This window comes from Drosophila sulfurigaster, chromosome 2R (assembly GCF_023558435.1).
Source record: "Drosophila sulfurigaster albostrigata strain 15112-1811.04 chromosome 2R, ASM2355843v2, whole genome shotgun sequence".
Lineage (NCBI taxonomy): Eukaryota > Metazoa > Arthropoda > Insecta > Diptera > Drosophilidae > Drosophila > Drosophila sulfurigaster.
The window spans coordinates 21,068,683-21,094,664 of NC_084882.1; the positions used below are offsets into that span (position 1 = coordinate 21,068,683).

The 25,982-nt window shown below is 42.6% G+C and overlaps 1 protein-coding gene across 3 annotated transcripts in view; it reads left to right on the forward strand.

The window, feature by feature from the left end:
* Nucleotides 1-25,982, forward strand: part of LOC133836097 (AF4/FMR2 family member lilli) — a 37,726-nt gene that overhangs the window by 6,746 nt on the left and 4,998 nt on the right. Inside the window, exons 1-2 of one of the 3 annotated variants that reach the window (XR_009893678.1) lie at nt 8,635-11,934; nt 12,036-12,465. The exons of 1 other annotated variant lie outside the window; for it this stretch is intronic. Coding sequence is in view for 1 of the 2 variants with exons in the window: in XM_062266405.1 (XP_062122389.1) it covers nt 11,923-11,934 (12 nt within the window). In the remaining variant the exon portion in view is untranslated. Of the gene's footprint in view, nt 1-8,634; nt 11,935-12,035; nt 12,466-25,982 lie in introns of those variants that run through there. One more of the 3 variants, XM_062266405.1, reaches the window with a different exon arrangement.

Here is a 25,982-nt window from a genome sequence, read left to right on the forward strand (position 1 = left end):
AATAAATTATAGACGGTGGCTGGCGACGGCATTGGTAGACATTGTCCAAAAGGCAAAGCAAAGCAAAGCACAGCACAGCACAGCAGAGTAAAGCAAGCACAAGCAGCCACCCAACATGGCGTCACGTGTAGTAAGCGACGAGAGTGGGAGAGGGACAGCGAGAGGTAATGGTATAGGAGCCCGAGCGAGAGCCACAGAGAGTGAGAGAACGTGAGATGGCAAGGAGGAGGGACAGAGTTGGCGGTAGCAGAGGCACGCGAAACAACTGATCAAAACAAAAACCGAAAAAACGAATTTATCATTACAATTACAACAAGGCAAAGGCAATAAAATTAATCAGCAATTCAAAAACTGCAAGTGGTTGTCGCTGTCGTTGTTGTTGGTGTTGTTGTCGTTGTTGCTGTTAGCGTTGCTGCTGTGGTTGGTTTAATAACCCGAAATAATCGCTGGCAGTGTTTGTAAGAAGAGGAGGAGGAGAAGGCATGTGTGTGCCAGACAGAGATGCACAATATAACGCGTAGAGCTGATGAAGTAGAGCAGAGGCAGAAGCAGAAGCAGACGCCGTTGTCGTAGTCATAGTCGCTGTTGTTGTCGTCATCATTAAAACAACATAAAAAGTAATAAATAAATATGAGTGTGTGAGAACGAACGACCTTCAACTTCCTACCCCTGCTGAGCCATGTGTGTTATGTATGACGACGATGGCTACCTGTCTGTCTGTCTGTCTATCTGTCAATGTTGACGTCGCCGTCAGCGCCGCTGCCTGTTGACATTGATACGAGTGGCTTCCAACTGTAAACTGTAAAACTCTTATACAAAAGCACTAAAGAGCGTTAGACAGAGACAGAGACGGAGACGGAGACAGCGACAGTGTGAGTGGCGAGTGCAAGTGCAGAGCAATCAGCATAAATTAAAGGCGAATGCAACATGTGACTCTGTCTGAGATTTTTCGGCTGATGCTGCGCGACGTCTCTGTCGCTGTCGTTGTCGTTGTCGCATCGTCTCTGCAATGCTAAATATTTTGCATATATGCAAATGCAAACACTCATACACATGCACACATTCAGCGCACACACAGGCATAATCGGATTGGGAATGCACCTTGCACAGCGACGTCGACGACATCGTCGCGAATTCGAACTTGTTTGAAGTCATTTTTTTGGGCGCAAAGCAAAAGAGAGGCTAAGAGCGCGCACTCACTCGTGAGCGACAAAAGACGACGGCAGCATGTTGCATGCAATAAGGAGCACAACAACAGCAACAAAGAGAAAAAGAAACACACACAAACGAAGAATAGCATCCACATTGAAACGGAGCAGCGTCGTAAACAAATTAAACTAATAAGCGCAAAAAGGAGCACCGAACGTAACCATAAAGAAAACTGTAAGAGACGACAGCCAAATGCAGCACGCTGACTGCAGCAGCGACGTCGCTGCCGTTGTAGTCGTTGTTGTTGGCGCAACTCTTGCTTGGACTGTCGAAATCCATTATAACCTCAATCGGCAATCGCATTTCTTCCTTCGAGTGGAGCGCAACATAACACGGACATAAACCACTACGAAAGGAGCAGTGTCAGAGAGGGAGAGAGACAGAGAGCGCGAGATGAGCGAGAGCTTGACGCTCGAGTGGGTGGGACAAGTATGTATGTGTGTGTGTGTGTGTTTGAGAGTGTGTAACAAAAGAGCGAGAATGGCGAATGTAAAATCATCAAAACTACTCACAACAGCAGCAATAGTAGCAACCACAGCAGCAACAGCAACAGCAACATCGACAGCAGTTGCTGTTGCAGTAGTGCAGTAAAGTTGTTACTGGTTAGCAGATTTTGCTTTTGGCCAACTCTAATCCGACTAGAGGAGAAGAGTTTCAGGGCAATAAGAAGAGAAACAGGACAGCAGAAATGGAACGACTCGTAGTTCGGCTTAGTTATTGGGAATTGAAATGTAGGAACAACCAACAACTGCAACTGCAACTGAAGTACTGGAGAGCATATGAGAAGCTTAAAGTTTTGGGGGGCTTATGAAAGCTTGCTCCCCACCTCCTCCCTTCCCTCACCACCTCTTTACAAACTTGCATGCATATAAGCACTTATGAATTTTTGGCGGTAGTAAATAAATTCTGTTTAGGAGTAGACACTGCATTACATGATAAGCTGCTTAAATGACATGAAAAGCTTTAAAAATAACTAGAATTGCTGACAAGCGTTTCCATTACTAAATATTCGAATCGTATATGGAACGAATATTATTATTTTTAGAGCAATTTTGCTATAAATACATTCCCACTGGGTCATATTCGAAGCGCACGACCCAATAGAAATCGCAAATATCTTATCTTTAGTTTTATTTGCACCTGACTGCGTTTTGTCATTGATCGTGAATGGGACCAACTGGAAAAGACTATGGAATAAACGAACGATCGCTTCCCAAAAGAGCAACAAATAAAAATAGCCAGACACACACAGTTGTTTTGTTGTTTCGATGATTTTGAGAGTCGATCCGAGTCGAGTCGAGCCGAGTCGAAACGTTGTGTCGAGTCATCCATCAGAAGAGGGGCAACAGACACGGCTGCCGTCGTCGTCTCCAAAAATAATGGCAGATACAAAAGACAGCTACAGCTATAGCTACACAGCTATATGGCTATAGAGTCGACTGCAAAACATTAACAGCACAAGGCCAACAGCTGGTCGCTCTGGTCTCTGGTCTGAGATCTTTGCTTATGTCTCGTGTATCTCTTGGTTGCCGTTCCACATTCATCTGCGCCGAACCTGCAGCATTTTTAGTGATATTTTCGAGTAACTAGCACACACAACAGCAACAGCAAAGGCAGCCGAACATGTTCAAAAGTTTCTCGGATGCGACGGCGGCGAACAACATCTACAACTCACACACACACACTCACACACACACACACAGTCAGATGCTTAGCAAAATGTAATACCAAAATGCTGCTGCCAAATGTTGTTGGGTTGCCCAACGCACCCCCGCAGCAGAGCACCCATTACCCATTATCCGAACCTCATACTCAATCTCAAACCCGAAGCACGCCGAACCGGCACTCGAACATACAACGTCGCCTCGCTTCGTTCACCAATTTCATTTCAACATGTTTCCAACAACAAAACAGCCTGAACCGGAGTCGAGTCTGCCTAACAGATCTCGCAGCCAGAGTTGCTTTTGCTGTTGCTGTTGCTGTTTCTGCTGCTGCTGAACATCACATCCATTCAAACGCAAAAGTATCTTAAATTTTTTGTTTTGTTTGCCCTCACTCAGCTCTCTCTGTCTCTGTCTCTGTCTCTTCCTCTCCCACTCCACTCTCTTCCCACTATCTGTGCTCCGGAGCCTTCGCTCGTTGAGTGAACCCCCCGCAACCGTTGCAATCCCTCGTTGTAGCAATGTGCCCAGTACTTTATAGTCTTACTTTGTTGGTTTTCTACCCACAAGTCTTTCTCTTTTTCGTTGTCGTAGCAGCAACAGCAGCAGCAGCAACGGCAACAGCAACAGCAGAGGCAAAAAAAAAAGACCGAGGGAAAAAAGAATTTTTTATAGGTATTATTTCGTTCCCACATACGCGCCGAGGCAAGCGTCAGTCAGTCAGGCAAGCGATGGCAAGGCAGAGCAAGAGGCGGAGAGGCAGAAGCAGAGGCAGAGGCCGTGACAGCGTCAGCGCATGTACAGACATATAAAACTCGATAGTACGTTCAGCCAGGGTTGTCAGCTACCTGAAAATTACATAAAGATAATTCAGTTGAACAGTCGTTGAGTTAAATTAAAAAATATATACATATATAAAATATTTTTAGTTATTTGTATAAAGTATATTTCTAAAATCAGAATTTTAAATATTTTGTAATATTGAATTTTTGAACTATCTGAAAATACTTTAAACCATTAATTTTTAAAATTATTTTTTAATATGTGTATTCAAATTAAAACTTAATTTTTATTAAAATAATTATTTAAGTGTTCATAATTTTCATACTTATATTTATTAAATCGAGAAATTTCTAACTGTACATACGACATTTTAAATTAAGACATTCCATTTTACTACATTTAAAACACTAGTTTAAACAAAATATTTTCTAAAAAGTATCTGCATCGGAAAAAAGTATCTTTTTGATCGCTCAATGCCATTGTGTTTTTGAAGTGCTTGGCAACCCTGTGTAAATTGTATTTCTGTTGTTGTTGCTGCTCGCACTGCTGATGTTATGCCGCCTGTCTGCCAGCCAGCCTGCTAGCTTGCCTGCCTGCCATCTCTGCCCCGTTCCCAGCCCTCGTCAATGTCCCATTCCCCACGAAAATCTCCCTCACCAACAACAGCACTAACATTGCCATCGCAAACCGCCTGACAGCCAGCACAGCGCACACGATGCGCCGCACAAATATCGTATCGCATTTACTCGGCACTCGCACCAGACCAGAGTCAGTCCATAGAGCAGAGCCAGAGCCAGAGTCGTAGCTATATATTTTTGTAGGTTATGTGTATATAACAGCAGCAGCAATAGCAGTGTGAGTCAAAATCGTTGCGATTGTGGGAGAGGCAGCCGAGCGAACGAACGAACGTCGTCGTTCCATCGAAACGAGCTCCGTCTCTATGTGTGCGTGTGCATGTGTTTCATGTATATGTATGTGTGTGTGAATTGCTGTACGAGGGTATAAAGATTGTGTACATACAGAGTGTACTCGCTAGAAATGTTGTTGGCTTTTATACCAATGATTTGCGCACAACTGTGCGCTGCAAACGAGTGTTCACTGTAGCGCACTGTACATAAAATGTTAAAACTCTGATTATGACGATGACGTTGGTTGAACAAGGGAAACGGGGGCTGAGAGCAACGGCATTGGCAGCAACGACTGCGGCAGAGCGGAGCCAGAGCAACACACACAAAAAGCAACAAAAAAAAAGAAAAAAGTTTCAAATGGAAATTTTGAATTAATGAACGAAACGAAACGAAATGAACTAAACTGGTTTCATTTGTGCGCTGTGCTGTGCTGAGCCGTGCTGAGCTCAGCTCTGAGTTGTTTTTACCCTCCTTGCTTTTGCTCTGCTCTGCTCTGCTCTGCTCTGCTCTGCTCTGTTGTGTTGTGTGCTGCCGCTGTCTCTGCCCGTTGCTGATGTTGCTGTTGTGCCGCTTTCTTGCGTCGCTCTGTTGAAAATATTTTCGCCCCGAACGAAAGAGGCTAATTAAGCCAAAGGAATTTCTCTGCAATTTTCTGTTGCCGCCGTCGCCGCCACACACACAACAACAACAACGGCGGCAGCAATTGAGCTTTGAAAACTTGCCGTCGTCGTCGTCTTTGGACACAGCTGAGCGCAGCTTTTTGCTAGTTGAAGTAGGAAGTGGACATGGATGTGGATGCTGCTGACACTAAACTACAGCTAAGAAGAACAAGAGAGAGCGAGAGGCATTTTCGGCAGGCAGCGACATTGACGACGCTGGGCAGTTAGAACATGTTCGCTGATCGCTTTGATTGCTTCGCCGTCGCTGTTGTTGCCATTGTTGTCGCCTTCGCCGCAAATTCGTTTTTCGCCGCACGTTTGATTTTGCTTTGTTTTGATTTGAGTTTTTTCAAGGCAATCAGGTGCAATATTTGTTCCCACTTGACTCTCTGATCATCGCTGCTCGCTCGCTTCGAATGCTTCGGTTCCGATTGGGCGCCTTTTATCTTTGTTTATCTGTTTGTTTGTTGTCTACGAGATTCGCTCGTTTTGTCTTGCAAAAAAGCAATCTAGCAAAAGCGGAAATGAACGGGATGGCCTGGTCAGAGCAGTCGAATGAATGAACACTGAATGCTGAACCGATCAACGGCGATCGAGATCGAGTGGTTCGCTCTCGAACAAGTGCAACAACGAAAGCAATAGCAACAACAACAGCATCGATCGGAACGTGTTCCCTATGGGTTCGTTCGATTGCTATTCTGTTTGTTTCTTTCCCATTCCTGGCTACCGCAACTGTTTCCTGTTCAACTGAAACCCCATCTTATCAGTTTATTGTGGTGTGTTGCATTCGGGACGGGGTCAGTTCTTGAACCAAATAGCTGAGACAGGTTCATAGCGGTAGGGATAAGAATTGGATTAAAGATTTAATTCTCAAACTACCTGTAATATTACAATTCTCTTTAATTTATGCATCAATTTCGATTACCATTCTCATTCATATAATCTATTTATTCTTAAATATGCAGTATGCAGTCTTATTTTCCGCTGAATTTTCTAATTTAAAGTGATACATCTTTGCACAAAATTTAAGATAATTACAACCGAAATTTGTATTTTATTGTAGGATCTACATGCAATTTTCTTATTATCTTTTGATAGATAGAATGTAACTAAATAAAAGATATAAAAAAAAACTTTAGGATCTCATATTCTTAAATTTAAGCGTTCATAATAAGGTTCATTATTATTCATTGATTGGTAGCATAGTACATAAATATAATTAGCGAAACTAACACTTTTTAAACACAAATGTTTATGTTATTCCAAGTTTTAACAGTTCTGTAACAAGAGCAGCAATTGCGAGTCTACAATGATTTAATATTCTTAATCAGCAGGTTTAAATTAAAGTTGAATTTTTCGTTCAAGCGTTTTACTATTAAATGTAGAATAATTATTGATGCATTGATATTTGTTTTAAGTACTTACATACATACTTATTTTAACTACTCTTGTTACATCATTGAGTTTTATAATTATTGAAATAATTGTTTGTATAAATTTACAATGAATGTATACAAATAATAATATAAAATCCATAATTTATATCATATATCAATTAAATGATTCTTACACATTTTTCAAGGCATTTGCAATTAGAATTTAAGCAAGCTATAAAAATTGACGCTGATGTTTTTAATAACATAAATTTAAGTTAAAGTTAATTGAAATGCTTTTCGATATAAAACTTAACACAAAGTCAATATTTTAGGCTAATATTCTTTGAACACACTTTTAAAAAGTAACTTGTTATTTGTTGAAATATTCATAAATAAATGCTTAACGAAGTCTAAAAATTGTACGTGACGATTTTAAAAAACATATTGCTTATCTGTTGATAGTTATCACTAACGATTTTACCAGTAAAATATGTGAGAGTTTGGGGCTATAAGAGACAGCCATATGGGATAAAGACGTATGTACTTATAGTATTGTATGTAATATATTTTAGCTTGATTGGTTGCTGTTGTTGTTACCATTTTATTGCAGCAGAGTGAAAAAAGGCACCAATAGGTTTCTAGTCACAACAAGACCAAGTCGTGAGGTGCACCACCAAAAAATATGCAGGATGATGGTTCCTGGTTGCCTGCCACCTGTTTTGCAACACGATCGCGCTTTTTATAAGCAAGTTTTTTTTTTAGTTTTATGTTGTTGCTGCTGCGGCTGTGGCAGCGACTGTGGCTTTGGCTGCTGCAAGTTGGTTGCTAACAAAAAAATAAAACCCGTCTAAATCTAAAAAAAAAAGAAAAGAAAAACGAAGCAACATGTGTGCGTTTGAGATTGCCGGCAAAAGCGGCTAGCACTCAATGAGGACAGATGTGTGCAAATCGCAATCGGCAATGGGAACGTGCGAGCGAGATAGGGAGAGTGGACAGGCGTCTGCCACAAGCACTGTGAGAGGGGAAGGGGGAGGGAGCAGTGGGTGGTGCGATGGGGTTGGCAGTGCCTCGAAGTGGGTGCGTTGGGAGTGCTGCCAAAGCAAAAATATTTGCACGACGCAGCCTCACACACACACACACTCACACATAGACACGTAGAGTGTGAGGGGGCGGTTGCGCAACGCAGCTGCGACAGCGATGCCAGCGATGGCAGCGACGCTGACGTTGACGGCGCTTGCATTGAACTCGGAAGTAAACGCAATAGAGAATAATAAGCGAGTATAAAAGCAAACCAGTTAGCAACATGCAACATCATAACATATTCAAATCGCCAGCTGCGACGTCGACAGCGCTGCGCTGAGCAACGCAGCATCGCGACGTTAGCGACAACGTTACAACAGCAGCAACAACAACAGCAACAGCGACGTCGGCGCTTTTACTCTCACGTGAAAAGTTTGCTGCTCAGCCAACGCCGTCACGAATTAAACTAAACAACCACCCGACATGGCAAAAAAAAAAAGAATAAATAAATAAAGCAGCAACAAAAATATATCAAGCAACGTCAGGACTAAAGCCAAGTGCCAGACTCGAAGATACCTTGCATTAGACGAAACTTACACAAATGCTTTAGAATTCTAATTAATTTACACTTTTGAGGATTTTGAAAACATGATATTCAATATTAATTCTCATTGGAATTATGAAAAGTTTTCTTAACTCCCTATTAAGTGATAAGATCTAACTGATTATGAATCGAATCTATTAATTGCGAATATTAGATAATGAAAAGAACTTTTAATATAAAATATTAAAATGCTACAAATTTGCAAAGCTTGAAAAAAAGTTAATAGAAGTGGTCTGGATTTGAAGCTGATCTTTATTTCATTTCTCAATATTTTAGAAAATGCTAAAAATATGCAAATCTTGAAATAAAATTAGTAGAACTGCTGATCCTTATTTCCTTGCTTAATATTTTTGAAAATTGGTATAGAAATAATGCTATAAAACGTATTGTTTATATTGCAAATGTAGCTCTCAAGAAAGTTACATTTATATTGTATAATAGAAGCATTTAGCAAGTTTACTCAAAATACCTTTAGTACTTGAGATACACCTTTGCACTGTGATTAATATAGGGTAGCTTTTGCGGCAAAGAATTGAAAACCCCGTTCGCTTTTCGCTTTGCCAAAAGTAATGACATCATGTGAGCCATCCGACGGAACGACGACTGAACGGGGCAACAACGATGCTGTTGTTGTTATCGTTGCTGCTGCTGCTGTTGCTGCTGCGGCGCACGCATCGATGCCGCAGATACAAAAGCAATAAAAACAAGAGCGAAAAATACAAATGCCGAGAAAATTGGTTCAGGTTCAGGCGGGCGCTTCGTTTAGAGTCCGCGTCGTCAGTCGCCGTTTGTCCACAGCCTGCTGAAGAAGTCGAAACTCACAGAAGCCGGAGACGAACAAAACTCTCAATGAGACAGAGTTGCAAATTTGATGCTGCAAATGCTTTGGGTGCTGACCTTCAATCAAAATTCGCTAGGCGAATTAGAATTGGCGCGCGATTTGCTTTCCGATTTGGCAAATGCAGTTGTCTTTCTTGTTGTTTCTTTTTGGGGCCAAAAAGATAAGCTGGTCAACAGCAGAAACAGCAACAGCAACAGCAACAACATAGCAGCCAAAGAGCTGTGGCAGCAGCAGCAGTAAAGCGAACGGCAAAAATGTTTCAAGGCGAAATTCGCACAACGACAGCGTCGCTGCTGCCGTTGCTGTTGCTGCTGCGTCATGGTAACAACAATAACAACAGAAACAGCAACAGCAACAACATTCGCCTGGCAGTCAGTCAGTTCGTCGCATAAAATAGCACAGAGCGCACACGAAGCGGGCGACGAGCTAAAAACAACAAGCAAAAAGTACCTGGCACGGCAGCAGCAGCAGCAACAACAACAACAACGATCAACGACGCTGACAACGACGACGTGCCCAAATGCCCAAGCACAACTCGCAGATACAGATACAAATGCATGACTACAGCTACAGCTACAGTATAGCTATAGCTATAGCTGTAGCTTCAACGCTGAAATAAACAAAAATGTTGAACAAAAAGCAGCGACGGTGACGGCGGCGGCGACGGCGGCCAGCAACACACAACACACTATAGAGTACATCGCATCAGCTTGCCCAAGAGCCACAGTTGCGAGCTCGCGAGTCGAGTTCAGTTTTAGTTTTCGCAGCGACGGCAACGGCAACAGCGACGGCAGTTTTCAATTTTGCCTTCCACTTTGCCGTTGCCTTCGCACATACCACACGAAACGAACCTAACGAATGAACAACTCATACACACAGATACACACTCACACACACTCATGCGTCAGAGGCTTCTCTCTTTGTGTGCGTGTGTATGTGTGTGTGCTCTGTGGAAATGTACCTTTATATAAACGACGACCCAGCACAACAACAACACTACATGAAATCCCAACTGACAAGACTGCCAAGCACACACACACACATACAATGCTTGTGTATGTACATCATCTATATATACACACAAAATATATATAGCATGCCCGTTTGTGTGTGTTAGACTGTTACTCAGCGCTGTCACAGAGTTGCCATACTGTTGATAATTGTGATAGCATTGGAAATCGAAATATCTCAGCGACAATAGGACCAAATATTATCGAGCTATTTATGTATCAGTTTGCGATTATCAGAATCCCAATTGCGAAACTTTTTAAATGGGTTTATAAATACAGGAATTAATAGAAGGGATTTTTATTGCATATTACTTAGGATCATAAATATTGTTGTTACAAAACATATATTATAAAAGTACATTTTATAGATGTCTTAATTTTTATTTACAAATATATAAAATTTAAAACAACTATATATTCCATAATTGTTATAATCATCTATAGATATTATAGAATAAATATTGTATTCGGTGTACAAAATGTTGGTTATAAATGAAAACGTATCGAATGCATTTCAGTCGGCTTAGCCTGCTAGTTGTATAACGCTAGTTCAATCAACGACACTTTCAAATATTACCACTTGAACCGCGTATCAGATCTGGCAACGCTAACAGCATTTAAATAACAGCCGCTGCTGCTGCCACTGCCACTCCTACGGTCGGCAGCCGGGGCCGTTTGCACAACGTTCGCTTCGCCTCAATATTGCTTTGCTTTAGTTTTGTTGCTGCGTTGCTTGCCTTTATTTCACTGAAATGTTCATGCTGGCAACGCCGCCGATTTCGAGTACAGCTGGCAATGCCAGGCAGCTACAGCTAAAGTGTTGTCGCTGCACACACACCACACACTACCCTGCTGCTGCTTGCCATTCCCTGCCTTTCGACCGACAAACTCGTTCAATTTCAATGCTTTTTACATAAGTGCGCGTCGTTCGCTTGCCTTGGTGCGAGCAGAGCGACGAATCGTACCATCTCTCTCTCGCTCTCTTGCCCAGTCTGTCGTTCGTACATTCGTTCGTTTCTTCATTCGTTCGTTCGTTCGCTCTCACTGCTGTTGTGTTAGTGTACGCTGTACACTGTACACTGTACAGGGGTGCATTTACTAAATCTATCTGTAGATGTGTGTGTGCGTGTGTCTGTGTTGCTTGCTTGCTTGCTTTGTGCCTGCTGGCTGCTTCTTTAGCGCTGGCCAGTTTATTTGTGATTTTAGCATGGCAGACTGAGGTACACGTCGCTCCGCTATTTCGTGTCGAACGCAAAACACCGATACGACAAAAAATTCGACGTAAATTTTCTGTCTCAATACTTTGAGCAGCAGCGCGCGTAATTCAAAGTTATCACAACAATTCAAAATCTTTGCAAATTAAAACCAAGCAATAACATTTCAAAAGTGTGTGCAAATATTCTAATTAATTTTAGAAGAAATTGGCGAAAGTTATAAGGAAAATTTCACAAATTAAATTCCAAAATAAAAATAAAATATATATTGTTATACCAAGTGATATACAAATAGAAACAGATACTTGTGAACATAGTCAGTGCTGCAAACAAAAAACAAATAATGCAATCTGTTCATTGTAATACGGTGGGCCAAGCGGCTGTCTCCAGGCTTCACCCACTGACTGACCTGTGAGTTACCGCCAGGAATTATAATCCAGTGACTGAGATTAACTATTAAACTAAACTTACTGACAGCAAATAAAACAACTCTACCAAAGAGCCGCAAGGTGCAACAGCAAGAACAACACTACACAATTTTTTTTGGTTCATTCGCTTCACTTCGGCCTTTGGCTATTTTGTTGGTAAATTGGATAAACGCAGTGAACACGCAACTCTCCCAACGGCCCAGCCGAAAATGTGCACAGAGGTGAGTCTTCCTTCCTTCCAAAAGATATAGTAATATAGGATATATTTAACCGATCAGTATATTCATATGTGCCCCATTGACTGCTATACCAATTGGACCAGTCATTTGGCGGGCTGCATAAATCACGGGGTTGTGCAACCAGATACCTGCTCTTCATGCAAGTGCAGGCAGTTTCCCTTAGGTAAGGATCAAACGATTGCCACAGTACAGCTAAACAATGTAGTTTTCAGTGTTTTGAAAAATACACAATAGTTGAAGTAAGGGAGTCTACAAAGATACAGCTTAATACATCTGTGATCTGTTTGGGTTTCAATAATAAAGAATGTCTTGTAATCAAAGAGGAGGACTTGAAACCGAGATCGGCACAGAGGAATTAGAGTGCAATTTAATATACAGTTAAGATTAGTATTAGCTAATATGACCATCTTAGACATTTCTTATATTTGTTGATTACCATTTCTTTTACCATTTAGCTTAATAGTAAAATAGGCAGCCCATATAACTGAATTTGGTTTTGGACAAAAATATTATTATTATTATTATTGGTCGTTTAATTTTTAGTCTTACAACTGCATTACATGATCACTGCGTATACTCAATTTAAATTAGGACGCGCTGTTATAGCATTCAGCTTTCAGGCAGTCGAGCTTTTAATCAGGTGCTTTGCTGTAGTTTTATAGCAGTCAGCTTTATCAGTTATCAAGAGAACATGAACTTGGCTCAAGTTCACGCAACGCAACGCAACTCAAGTTCTAATTGTTTTTGTTGTTATTGTCATTTCTGGCTACTGATAACAGATTGCTTTGGCTAAACAAACTGCAGCTGACTGAGACTTCCATTCATAAGCATGCATTTTGGTGAATCATTCAGGTGGTGTCTGCCCCGTACTTAAAAGTGTGTGTGTGGCACGATGCGCGTTGTTGCACCTTTTACTTAGAAATGCGCGTAAAACTGAGTGGAAGCCTCAACATGTGGTTTCAATACGGAATTCGCTGTGCCGCCTCCGCCTACACTTATTGGCATTGCCTCTCTATATGCGACTCTGTGACTCTGCGCCTCGTGTGGCATGTGCGTGGGTGGTTGGTTGGCTGGTTGACTGGTTGTTTGGTTGGTCTACTGGCTGGCTGTGCTTTGGGTCTACGTCTCTATGAGAGGGTTTCTCTATGCATTTGAGTTTGTGTGTGCGAGAGTGGATGTCTGTGGGTGGCATGACGTTGCACATATGAATAGATTTCCGTTGAGTCTGCGTCGATGTGTGTGTGTGTGTGTGTGTGTGAGTTGCATGCAGGATAACGGCGAACACAGGCGCAACGCTTATCACAACAACAGTAACAGCAACAGCAATAAAGCGCCTTCGTCATGTAAACAATGCAAAAGTTGCACGTGCTCCCGCTACCATCATGCAGCGCCATCTATTGGCACACATTTGCAATAGCGCAATATGCTAAATAGCCGACGACGATGACGCGACGTCTCTGTCGCTGCCTCTGTCGCTGCCACTGCCTCTGCATCGGCTTAGCTGACATCGTGATTGTCTAATGCAACAATTGTTGATATGCCGCACGCAGACGCTGACGTCGCAGTTAACGTCGCGTCGCGTCGCAGACAACAGCTGACTTTTGGGCCGTTTAATTAATTACATACAAAACTCGACGGCACAGCACACAAAAAAAGTAAATAAATAAATGAAGAGGAATAATAAGAAAACGGCAGCAAAACTTTTTCGTCGACGTTGACGTTGACTGCGCTGCTCATTTTACGTTTTCTCTTTCGTTGGCAGCAAAAGTCGCGTGCTGTAAGACGTCGACGTTAGCTTTGTATTAATCTCGCAGTTCTTGGGCAGCAGCAACAACAACAACAACAGCAGCAGCAGTAAATTTGTTATTGTTAGTGTTATTATTATGGATTTGTGCACTTGCTATAACAAAACAAAATAAGTTTAGCAAGTCGGTCAACAAGTTTGCCATAAAATTGATTATCGCATGACAAAGCATTTTGCAGCCAACACAAAATAATTCTGCTTACGAAATTCGAACTACTTACAACTTGACCATTCTTAGATAGTGCATAACTTTGATTGAACAAAAGGCATAACAGATACTTCATATTGCAGTTAAGATTTGAAATACAAAATACAAATCTAATTTGAATACAAAATTTTAGTTGGGTTTCAATAATTTTCGACAATTTTGCACATGAAATGTATATAGTAAAGTATTTTAGAATTTAGAAGAAAGAGTTTTTATCGGGATTTGATTTAGATATGTATTTGAACTATTAAGACAGAAGGAAAGCTAAAGTAAACGTGATATTCATATTTTAAGTTTTTGGATAGACTTTAATAAGAAAATCTAAAGTAGAAAAAAATGTGCATAATACTTTCAAAAAAACTTTTAAGGATATTTCATAATAGTATATCATATCTCATATATTAAAAATAGGACATTCTCAAATTACCATGCGCTATAGAAAGTATTTCACTTATGATTAAGTTAGCTTTGACACTTTTAACGAAATATAAGCGAGCAACAAACTTCTGATCAATGGGTTCTTAGAACCAGTTAAGCTTATAAACTAATTAAACAATTGAGTATTTATTGGTAATTACTGACCAGAATAATTTGCAACAATATTCACTCAAAGAGCAGTTTAAGTTTTGACCTTATCAACTTCGCCCTGTCACTTATCGCTCTATAATTTAAACATGAAGTTTTGCCAATTAGTTGTTATGTTTATAGAGTTTTGTTTGCTTTGCTTAAGGGTATCTCAGACTTCGAGTTCGACTTCGTGTTCGACTTCGACTTGGGTAATGCGAATACAACATGTGCGTATACGTAATATGCGATGCGAGTCAGCAAAAGTGTGTTATCATTATTTTCCTTTTGCTTCTTTTTAATTGTTCTTTATAGCTGAGTGTGAGTGCGACAAACTACGAATGAGTCGCTGTCTGTCTGTGTGTGTCTCTCTGTGTGTGTTGTTATTGTTTTTGCTGTTGTTATTTCATATTAGGGTGGTGCAAATTCCGGCACGAGACTTAATTGAGCAAGCAGCGCCGGCAGCCGCGACTGCGACGGCGACGCTAACTGCGACTGCGACGCCAACTGCGACTGCGACAGCGGGAGCATCGCTATTATTGTAGTTCGACCCGTAGTGAGGAGACGTTGCCGGCACTCTGGAATTGGCCTCGGCTCCTCGGTCACATGCTTGGTCGGGCCTCCTTCTGTCTTCCTCTTCTATCCTCCTCCTGTTCCTCTTGCTCTTCTCATCGTTGTTGTCGTTGTTGTTGTTGAGCATTTGATTTCACTTTCAGATACATTAACACAAGTGCGCTGAATGCGCACGCCTTTTGAGTTATTGGTAGCAGAGGCAGCAGCAGCAGAGGCAACATTGCCAGTTGTGTAGTAAGAGGAGAGGAGGCGAGGGGAGGGGAGGAGTAGGCCAGAGTCTGCGGCATTTTCTTTGGCTCTTCGATTTTATGAATGAAATCGCGAAGGAAGGCGAAACGCGACTCGGTTTGGTTTGGTTTGCTTTGCATTGGGTTGTTCGTTGGGGTTGCCTTTGCATTGCTTTATTTGCATGCATGTGGCAAGAGGCAGGACACACACACACACACACACATACACGCACACATGTCTGCTGCGGCTGCTGCCATAAAAATGCCTTTGGGGGGGCTCGACTTTGCTTGCTTGCGACGCGTCGTCGTCATTGTCCTCGCTCTGCATATGTGCGTGTGTATGTGTGAGTGTGTGTGTGTTGCCATTAATGGCATTATTATCCTTTTTCGCAAGGCATTCAAGGGATGCCTGCTGACTGCTTTTAATTTCGCCTGCTGCTTTTTCTTAAACTTGTTGCGTCGGTCAAGTGCATCGCTGAAAGCGAAATTCGCTCAATGATAAACTTTAAGCGATGATAAACAAAAGAAATGCAAAAAGGCAACGTAAAGGAAAGAAAAGAAGGCGCTTTTAAGGGTTGCCTCAACCCCTCTCAACAACACCTTCATTTGGTGCGCGCCAAACGTAAAAAGTCTCTTCCTCTTGGCGCAGCCTTGACGCAAAAATGTAAACAAAATGCCGCATGGCCATTTGGGTAACTGCCACACACACAAACACACACACAAACACACACACACACACACAGACAGTGTATAAGACGGGTTAAAAGCTGTTGGTGGCTTTCAACTAGTCGCGCATGAGTAATCGACTAAAGTCACGACTTTGGAGAGGAAATAGAGTCGTTAGATGAGCACAAATTTGTAGTTAACATCTCGCATAAAGTTGCTTAAATTGTTAATAATATCATATTCATATCTTAGATATTAATCGAGTGCTATCAGCGAACAAACTCTATCTCTCTGATAGCCATCGAACTTTTGTCTAATCAAATCAAATTATACAATAATTATTCTAATTACTCGCACTGCTTGCTGATAAGAAACTACGTCTACTATCAGCTGGTTTATGTTCTTCTTCGCAGAGTTCAAGCACCTTCACCATAAAGATATGTCCAGGTTTTCCCTGCATGCATTTGCAGTCATACAATAGTCTCATTATATTTCAACGGGGTTTTCCCCCAAGTGTTCGAATGAAGTACAAACTTGATTTACTTGATTTACAACATTAAGAAGAAGAAACACTTGGCAATACTTCGAAATCACTAAATAATTTGTTAATAACATTTATAATTTAAATGCGAGATAGAGAAAACATATTCTTAATTTTCGGTTTATTCCTAAAAACATTGTAAATTGTTTTTTTTATTGATTTCTTTTCTCCATCATAAACTATTAAAGTTAAATTTTAAAGTTCTAAACTAATTCTTTAATTTCTTTTTATTGAACTTCTCAATAATCTGTAAATTTAACTGATTTATTCAAATTCTATTTTATTATACTTCATTGCGATAAGATTTCTTTCTTGAACTTCATTCATTTAATTTGCAATTTGTTTGTGCCCATTTCACTTGCTAAATTCGTACAACATTGGCTTGACTAACCTTGTGCATCACTGTTGCACTGTTGCACTATTGCATGTGGCAAGAGCAACGGCGAATCAATCAGCTGACAAATTGACGACAATCGCAAGACATTGACCATCGTTGGGTTGCATGGCTGTATTGGGTGTTTGACCGATTGACTGGCTGGCTGTGCTTAAGAGATTTACAAACTTGCAACGTGCCACATGCTTATATGGTGGATTTACTACGCGTTGCGAGTGTGAGTGCAATGCGAGTGCGAGTGCAATTGTGAGTACTCGTCTGTTATGGCGGTTAATGTATGCCCAAAGCGCGCAAACAACAACAACAACAACTACAACAACAACGACAAACAGCTGTGGCAGGCAGAGAAGCAGCTTTAGCTCTTGTGTTGCACAAAATCTTATCAATGAATGCGCATCACTTGCACTTGTTTGCTTGCTACCTAAGCGAGTTGGGCGCCAGTTGTTGGGGGATTCACCGGCGACGACGTAAATGGCGCGACGACGAGGCAGTTGATGCTCGATGCTTCATGATGACGCCAACGATGACGTGACGCGTCATGCAAGCAGAGTGCAGCAGCCACAAACACAAATACAAACGCAGACGCAGATACGGACAGAGTCAAAGCCTCAGATACAGATTGAAATACATGACTTTGAGTACGTTTAAGGCAAGCCAAACATAAGCGGAGTTGCAGCAGAGGCGAGTGTGGCACGCACACTATTAACATTATTAAATCGCTTGCCACAAATTTGCGGTTGCGTCACCTACTTAGCAGCGCCGCCTGCCACACAGAGTGGCAAGTGCGCTAAAGGATAACCAAGCGAACCAAGCAATGTGTCGTATTTTTCTTCTTTTTTTTGTTGTGCTCTCTGCTCAAAATTTCCATTAAGCTAAATTAAAGTTATCGTGCGGCGGCAGCGCAGTAACGCCAAGCAGTCTCCTCATCCCTGCTCCTCCCCTGCTCAGTGTTGCTGCTTTTCCCAGCACCTCTTCCATTTTCATTTCTCATGCTCCCCCCGCGCCACACGTTTGACAATCAACGACGATGACGACGACGACGACGCAGCGTCGACTCAACTCTCGTTCTCTGCCCACGTACAACGTGCAATTCGAAAAGTGGTTTTCATGGCCCACAACCAACAGCAACCACCACCTCCAACACCACCGCCACATCAGCAGCATTACCACTCTCCACTCTTCTCACTCACAACCTTCTCTTTTTCCCCCTGATTCACCATCTAGCAGCAGCAGTCCAATTCCATCCAAAACCCACCCAGTGAGAGTCAGAGTCAGAGTCAGAGTCAGAGCCATGTCGAAGCATAGCCTGGCATTCTGGCTTCGTAGTGCTGCTGCTGCTTGCCTGGCAGAGTGGTAGGCTTTATTATGTCAGACCCCAGGACCCAAACACCGAGAGGGCGAGAGCGCATTTCACCCAATTTCATTATATTTGCCAACGTTTTTAGCTTTTATACGTCATGGCATATTTCACCACACACACACACACACACATCTATATATACACATCCACATACACACACACTTACGCATAGAATCCCACCACCATGAGCCACCCTCGGCCCACTTGGCATTTGCCAAGCGACAGACGAACTGACTGTCGTTCGTTCCGGCTGTCGTTTGTTCCCTCTGTCGTTCGTTCCGTCTGTCGTTCGGTCTGTTGTTCGCTTGCTTTTTAGAGACAGTTTCGGGTTTGAGTTCGGACTCGTGCATAAAAGCCGGTTCGACTCGACGCCACTGCGCAGGCACCAAATTGTGGGTGGTGGGTGGTGCGTTTGGTTGTGTGTGTGAGTGTGTTTCGTAAGGTGGTTTTCGGCTGCCAGTGCTGCCAACCCATTATAATATAAGGAATATAATATTATAATAATGTCAGGCATAAAGCACAGAGAGCGAGAGGCAGGATACTACGACAGGCAGCAGTTTGAGTCAGCTTCGTGGAGGCAATAGCAGCAGGAGTGGCAAACCCGTGGGCGTTGGGACACACACACACACACATACACACTCACACTCACAAAGAGTATATATGTGTGTTGGTGTTGTATGTGCGAAATAAGGTTATTTTATAAACAGTTCCAGAGTGTTTGAGGGGGGCAGGCGATTTCTCTGGCTATCTCTATCGCTCTCGCAGTGTATGCATGTGTATTTGTGTGTGTGTGTGTGGTTGGGGGGAGTTAGGGATGGGCGCAATCCTCCTGGTGGGTAGCTATAGTTAAAGAGTCTTCTTGGCTGTTGTGTTATGCTTTACTTTATTGAATGTGGACTCGGCAGTCGCAGCTCGATCCGAGCTATCGTAGAGTCACGTTGACGCTGACACGACATCGTCAGGAAAGGGATGTGGAATTAACACCCAAGTTACAATGTTGAAGATCATTGTGTACAAGATAGATCTGTCAAATATTATGCAAATCCAGACATAATAGATAATGCTCGGTACAAACATTCAAATATGTTTGTATCGATCTGTTTTTTGTCGAGTTAAATCTTAAATTTATCGCAAAGTATTGATAATTTGCCGTTATTTTTATTGAAATTATATAATACTTTTTTATGCGTCCAAATCTTAAATGTGCTACAAAATCATTTATAAACCATAAGAAAGTATATAGCATATTTTATTCTTCAACCTAATTTCCTAATGATATAAATAGTTGTCGAATATTAAAGCCACTAATAGATCAACACTAGATAACGCGACTTAACCTCAAACAAAGCATCAAAAGCTGTTGCGGGATCTGTGGAACGTATCGCATGTAACATAATGTATTTAGTTAGTTTCGCACATTCAAAAATACGTCAATTTACGCGCGCTGTCGCTGCTCCTCAATAATCCACCACAAGAGGGCAGGCAACCTTTGGCAATTCAGCGAACATGCGAGGCCAGCATATGATTACGAATGCCAATGTGAATGCGACTGCGACTGAATACACGTACTCCACACACTAAAGCTCACCACGAGGCGAGAGGAATAAAGCAAAAACAACAACAGGCAGAGAAGCAGCATTCACAGCTAAACGGCAGAAGGCACCCTCCAATAAAACGTCTGACCAACTGTTTTTGCCATTCTAAGCGAAATGCACTAGAAAACGTCGGTGCTGCTTCTTCTTCCTGCGCTTTAAAGTGTTTTCGAAACCTAAAAGCAACAACAACAGCGACAGCAGCAGCAACGACAATTTGAAACAAAAATCGGAACGCAACACTGCCAAGTCAGTCGCAGTCGCCATCGTCGGTGCCGCCATCATTTATTTTTCGTTGTCGTCGTTGCTGTTGTTGTTGCCTCTTTTTCTGCTACGTACTACAAAATTAAACTCGAGTCTCGGAACGAACGTTCGTTCGCTCGTTTGAACGGGCAACGTTGCGATATTACGTCCCTCGCTATCATCACAGCAAAAGCAACAACAGAGCAGTATATACACACACTCGTTCATATAACAGACATACATATACGTATACATACATACACTCGGCAGCAGCAGCGTTGTTGTTCCATCATCATTATTTACCAGCAGCAGCAACGTCGCTGTCGCTGCTTTGTTGTTTTTACCCTCACTCACTCACTAACATACACACACACACACGCTCTTCTTCTTCTGCTTCTGCTACTCAGCCATCCACTTCTCTTGTTCTCTCTCTGTCTCTCCGCAACGACCCTCACTTTATTTTTAACTGTGCGACTGTACTCGCTCGTTCGCTCTCGCTGTATGCCTGTGCTATGCTTGTATGTGTGTGAGTATGCATATACGTAAGTATATGTATGTATGTGTGCGTGTGTATTTTTATATGGCATTCTCTCATTCCACACTGACGCCGAGTCAGCATTGCGCGGCCCGGCTGCGATGTGGAAATTGTGTGTGGAGCGACGTCAACGTTGTCTTTGTTTTTGTTGTTGCTGTCGCTGCTGCTGTTGATGTTGTTGCTGCCTTTGCTTTTGCTGTTGGCTGACTGGCCTGGCCTGGCTGTATATTTCAGTGTACACACTTACACACTCATAACAATATATACAGACATTTTTTCCATAGTATTTCGTTGTTGTAATTTTGTGTTTACTAAGCGGGCCGCGGCGCGGCTTGGTGAACGTACAACACAACGTACGCCTTGATAGCTTTGGCTGCCTCTGCTGTCGCTGTTGTTGTTTGTGGCACTGGCACGGCCGCGTTTCATAGCCGCTGTGCAATTTGCGCAGTGTACGAAAACGACGATGACGATTGTTAACGGCAATTGTCGTTTTTTTTGTTGCTGCTCTTTGTATTTTATATGTTTTTGTTTCAGTTCTTTTCGATAAGTTTTTGGTTTTCGGCCAGCCCTGGTTGGCAAACGATTAACAAGCAGCGCACTTGCCGCTGTCTTATCAGTTGCTCGTGATAAGCGACCGCAACAACAACAATGGCAGCAGCAGCGTCGTTTACCGTTACCTTAGCATGCCAAATAAATTTGCATGCATTGAAATATTGATGCTGATCATGATCAATGCGCGCAGCTGCTGCTGTCGCTTAACTATCAGTCAGTCAGTCAGTCAGTTAGTCAGTGGGTGACACTTGAGTCTCAACTACAATCAACAGCAGTAAAAGTGACGTAAGGTTTTCATAGAAGATAGTTGAGGCGCGTGATAAGCGCTCAATGTGCTGGGAAGGATAGTACTTGAAGGTTATCTGATAAAGTTTTCTGGAATGGGGAAATGTATTGATAAGCTGTACGGGGAACTACAAAGACATTTACTGGGATGCCATGAAGAAGGAGATTCAGCTTATATCCATACCCATATCACTCAAATATAGACACATCCTTCGATCATTTTCTGATTAGCCTGGGCAGCAGGTTGTTGGGAAAAAGAATTTCCCCCGGTCATCTAATATCGATTATGGACAACTCTCTCTCTCTGTTGCAGTTGTGATTGATCGATCTCAGGTAGAGCCAGATTGGAAAAAGGTCGCACAGCTCACACCGTGTCTAATGTGTCCCTTTTGAGGATTAATGTTCTAGGTAGTTGAGGATTTTCGAGTGCTTAGAGAGTTCGTTCTCAGCTTACCGACGAGCGAAGAGTGTCCTTGCTGTCCAGGAACTCGGTCATATAACTGCTGCTGATTATAATTTCCGGCGTGCTTTGCCTTTCTTTGTTTATGAATATGCAAAAACTGGAAACCAAAAAAAGGAAAACAATAAATAAAGGAGCGAGGTTCATTGACCAAAAGTCGTGACTGGGGCAGCACTTCCACACATACACACACATAGACAAACAGACAGGATACGTCGTAACCCGTAACCCACAACAGTCGCCCCATCTCACGTCCATCAGCTGTGTTGTGCCTTGCAAATTTTCAATGTCACCAATTGCGCGACGCCAACTTCTCTGCCCGCGTCGCTGCTTATAAATCTTCGACACGGCAACGAAAAAAACCGAAACACAAAAAAAAAGGCCCCCTCCTAACCCCTTACACACACAAACACACACACATACACATAGCGAAACCGAAACCAAAAACCACCAAAGCGAGCCGCATTGAAAATTGCTCTAAATTCGCCAAAAAACAGCTGATTTCGCTTCCTGCAGTCGCAAATCGACAAGAGCGGCAGCAACAACAGCAACAACAGCGACGACGACTCCACCATGTAGCATCAACATCGGACTCTCGCCTCGCAGTCGTGTGGCGCACTTCGTCGTGCGGCATCATGAAATGGCCCCGACGCAAAATATGCGCATATAACAAACTACCCAATGTGCCATTCCTCCCCTTCCCTCTTCATCTTCGCTACCCCCAGCACAGTCGAAGAGTCGTCCAGTTGGCAAAGCGGCGTATTAACCTTGCAGCAACCAGAGCTCGAAACATCATCATCTTCGATTGTGAACATCATTATTAACTTGATGATGACTGCGACTGTTTTCGTATTTAGGCTAGTTTCTTATGGAAAAGCTAAAGAAAAACAAACCCTTTCCTTTCCCACAAGCAAATAAGTGCTGCGTACTCTCTCCCTTTCCTTCTACACTTCTCCTCTCACTCGCTACCATTGTTTGTTGTGGGTGTACACAGTTTTCACCCAGCAGCGGAGCCAACAACCAGCATGGGAAACAACAGCAACACCAATGACAACAACAACAACGTCGCACATATCAGCGCTGTCATCTTTAACGCTACGCCCTCGCTTGCCTTCCACCATCCACCTTCCACCATCCACCATCCACTACATAACATCCACCATCAGCAGCCATCAGGCAAAGAGCCAAGATCTGGCTGAAGCTGAAGCTGAAGACCGTCTTCAATTCAATTCATTTTTATTATGATGAGCGTCGCCAGAGTTGAACTCAACTCCACAGTCTCGAGTCTCTCGAAAACTTGGAGCTGGTTTTTTATGATGTTGCTCCAATGTAGCTTCTTCTTCTTCTACGTTTTCATCTTGTGCTGCGCTCTTTTTTATGTTTATAAAGTTTCTTCTTCCTCTTTGTGCTTTGTATATTTAAATTGCTTGTGAGATCGACGGCGGCTTATAGCCCGAGTCAGACTTGAGACTCGAGACTTGAGACTCAGACCCAAGCCAAGCCAAGCCAAGACGAAGCGAAGCTGGCCCGCAGTTTGGTTTTGTCGAAAGCTGAAACTTGGGTTTTTTTATTATTATTATTTTGCTGTTGCTTTTCGTATTCGTATTCGTCGTTGCTGCTATCGCACGTTGTTTCAGCTGAAGAATTCAAAGTGGCCAAGCGACGGAGCCAGGCCCAGACCCCTCAACAGCCAGCTAGCCAGGCAAGCAAGTAAGCAAGCAGGCAGTCAGTCGAGCCAACGAGCCAGCGACCGACTTTAATGCTGAAGTCGACTTTTGAGCTGTGTGCCAAGCGAGGCCGGCACAGTGGTAGTCAAGTTATTAACTTGGGATTATTTATCACATAAGTAAAATTCTGCTGAAACTTGATTGCAATAATAATATATAACTTAGGTTCTCAAACTCATCCCAGTTCCAAGTATTAAATGAGTTGAATGAATGTTGAAAGAGTGTTCTGTTCTAAAAATTAACTTGGGAAATAAAAGTAATAAAAGAATGCGCATTTGTCGATGAGTAACTGCTAAAGAATAAATATTGAAAGAACTAAAACAATAATAATAGATTCCCACTAGTTGAAAATATTGTGAACTATGAAATAATAGTTTAATCCCACTTAGAACTGACGCCTTTTTACGTTTAGCTATTTTACGTTTAGCTATTTTGTTTTAAAGAATTCATCTCAAAAAGCTTTAAATATTTATAGTAAGTAGAGATTTACATTTTTGAATCAGCATTGAATCATACATTGCTCGTTTGACTTTGCCCCACTGTATTGCAAAGCGGACGTCGCGACGTTTCAACTGTTGGCCTGGCTCTGAGACTCTGGGGCTCTCGGCATGGCTTTGGCTTTCGGGCAAACATTTCGTGTTGTTGCTGTTGCTATTGTTATTGTTGTAGTTGCTGTTGTTGTTGTTGTTGTTGACGATGACTGGCTCTCAGGTTGGTTGGTTGGTTGGTTGGTCGCTTGGTCGGTCGCTCAGTTTGTTCGTTGTGCTGCCTCATAACCTGAAACTTGAATATTGTGGAATTTGAAGGTAGCGACGACGACGACGATGTTGCTGCTGTCGTTGTCGTTGTTGTCGCTGTCGTTGCTGCAGCTAAAGCAATAGCAATAGCACAACTGCAACGCTGCGTGCGAGCTTTCGAGTCTCAGTCTCGGTCTCAGTCACAGCCGCTGTTGCTGTCGCAGTCGCAGTTTCAGTCCCGTCAATTTGGAGCCAGTCGCCATCGCCATCGCCAACTGAAACGAGTTGTTGGCGAAGCGTAAAAAAAGCGACTGCTGGACTGGATTTTGTGAGTGCGCCGCTGCTGTTGTTGCTGCTATTGCTGTTGCTTTTGCTGTTGCTGGTGTGGCAATAAAATTCAACTGGCAACAGTCGCATTGCCAGTCGCAATCTGAGTGAACGCAGCTCAAAAATCATGTTGCTCTCGTAGCAGCATTGAAGATGACTTTCGGCTGTTGATTGTTGGCCAGTTGATGTTGCTGTCGCTGTTGCTGTTGCTCATAATGATAGCAACACTTTTTAGCTCGCACAACGAACGAACGAACAAACAAATAAACGACAACAACAATTTCACCGCACGCTGTTGTAACTTTAACTTTTGTTCAACGTAGAAAATTAAACGTAGAAAGTTAGCTTGTTATTGTTGCGCTTTGATTTCCGTTTTGCTGAGCTTTGCAGCTGAGCTTTTGCATTGGGGTTTATTGTTGTTGCAGCAGCTTTAGCCGTATGCGATGCGCGTCATACGAGGCGTATGCGCAATGCGCTTTTTAAAGCATTCCGCAAACACGCCGCGTATGAGCAATGTGCGCCAATGTACATTCAATAAATTCTTTAGCGTCGCAAGATAAGCGCCAATGAGTCACACTCACATACAAACGCGATCGCATTGGCAACATTGGTGATTGGGCTCGCCTTAAGATGTGCCACAGTTTTTGTTGCAAGATGTGTTGTTTGGCCAGCAGTTAGTCATGAGTCTAGACTCGAGTTTCTAGTCAGCCAGCCCCTATGCCAGAGAATACAGCTGCAGCAACGAGGGATGAAATATGACGAACACGATGACGATGACGCTGACGCTGAGTTCGAGGCAAAGGCAACGGCAAAGGCAATGCCAGCAACAACGACAACGACAACGGCAAATGTGCAAAGGGCTGAGTTACTGAGTGCAGACGGCAGACGACAGACGGCTGGCAAACAGGCAGACGCGATGTGCGGCGTGCACGAAACGGGGGGCTGGAAAAAAGGGCAAGGAAAATGTGAAACACATGCGACGACCTCGATGACGATAACAAAACGTACCAACAGCACACCAACAGCAACAACAACAGAAAAAAGAAGACAAAAAGAAATGCAAACGAAAACGAAACGAACGAAACGAAAACTCACCCCGATGTTGTTGCGATTCGAATCATGTTGTACTGCGAGTACTCGTATTCAAGTATTCGAGCATTTCGTATTCCCCCTCGACGAATACTGAAATATGCGAGCATATGGCAACCCTTATAACTCATGACAAAGGCTCAACC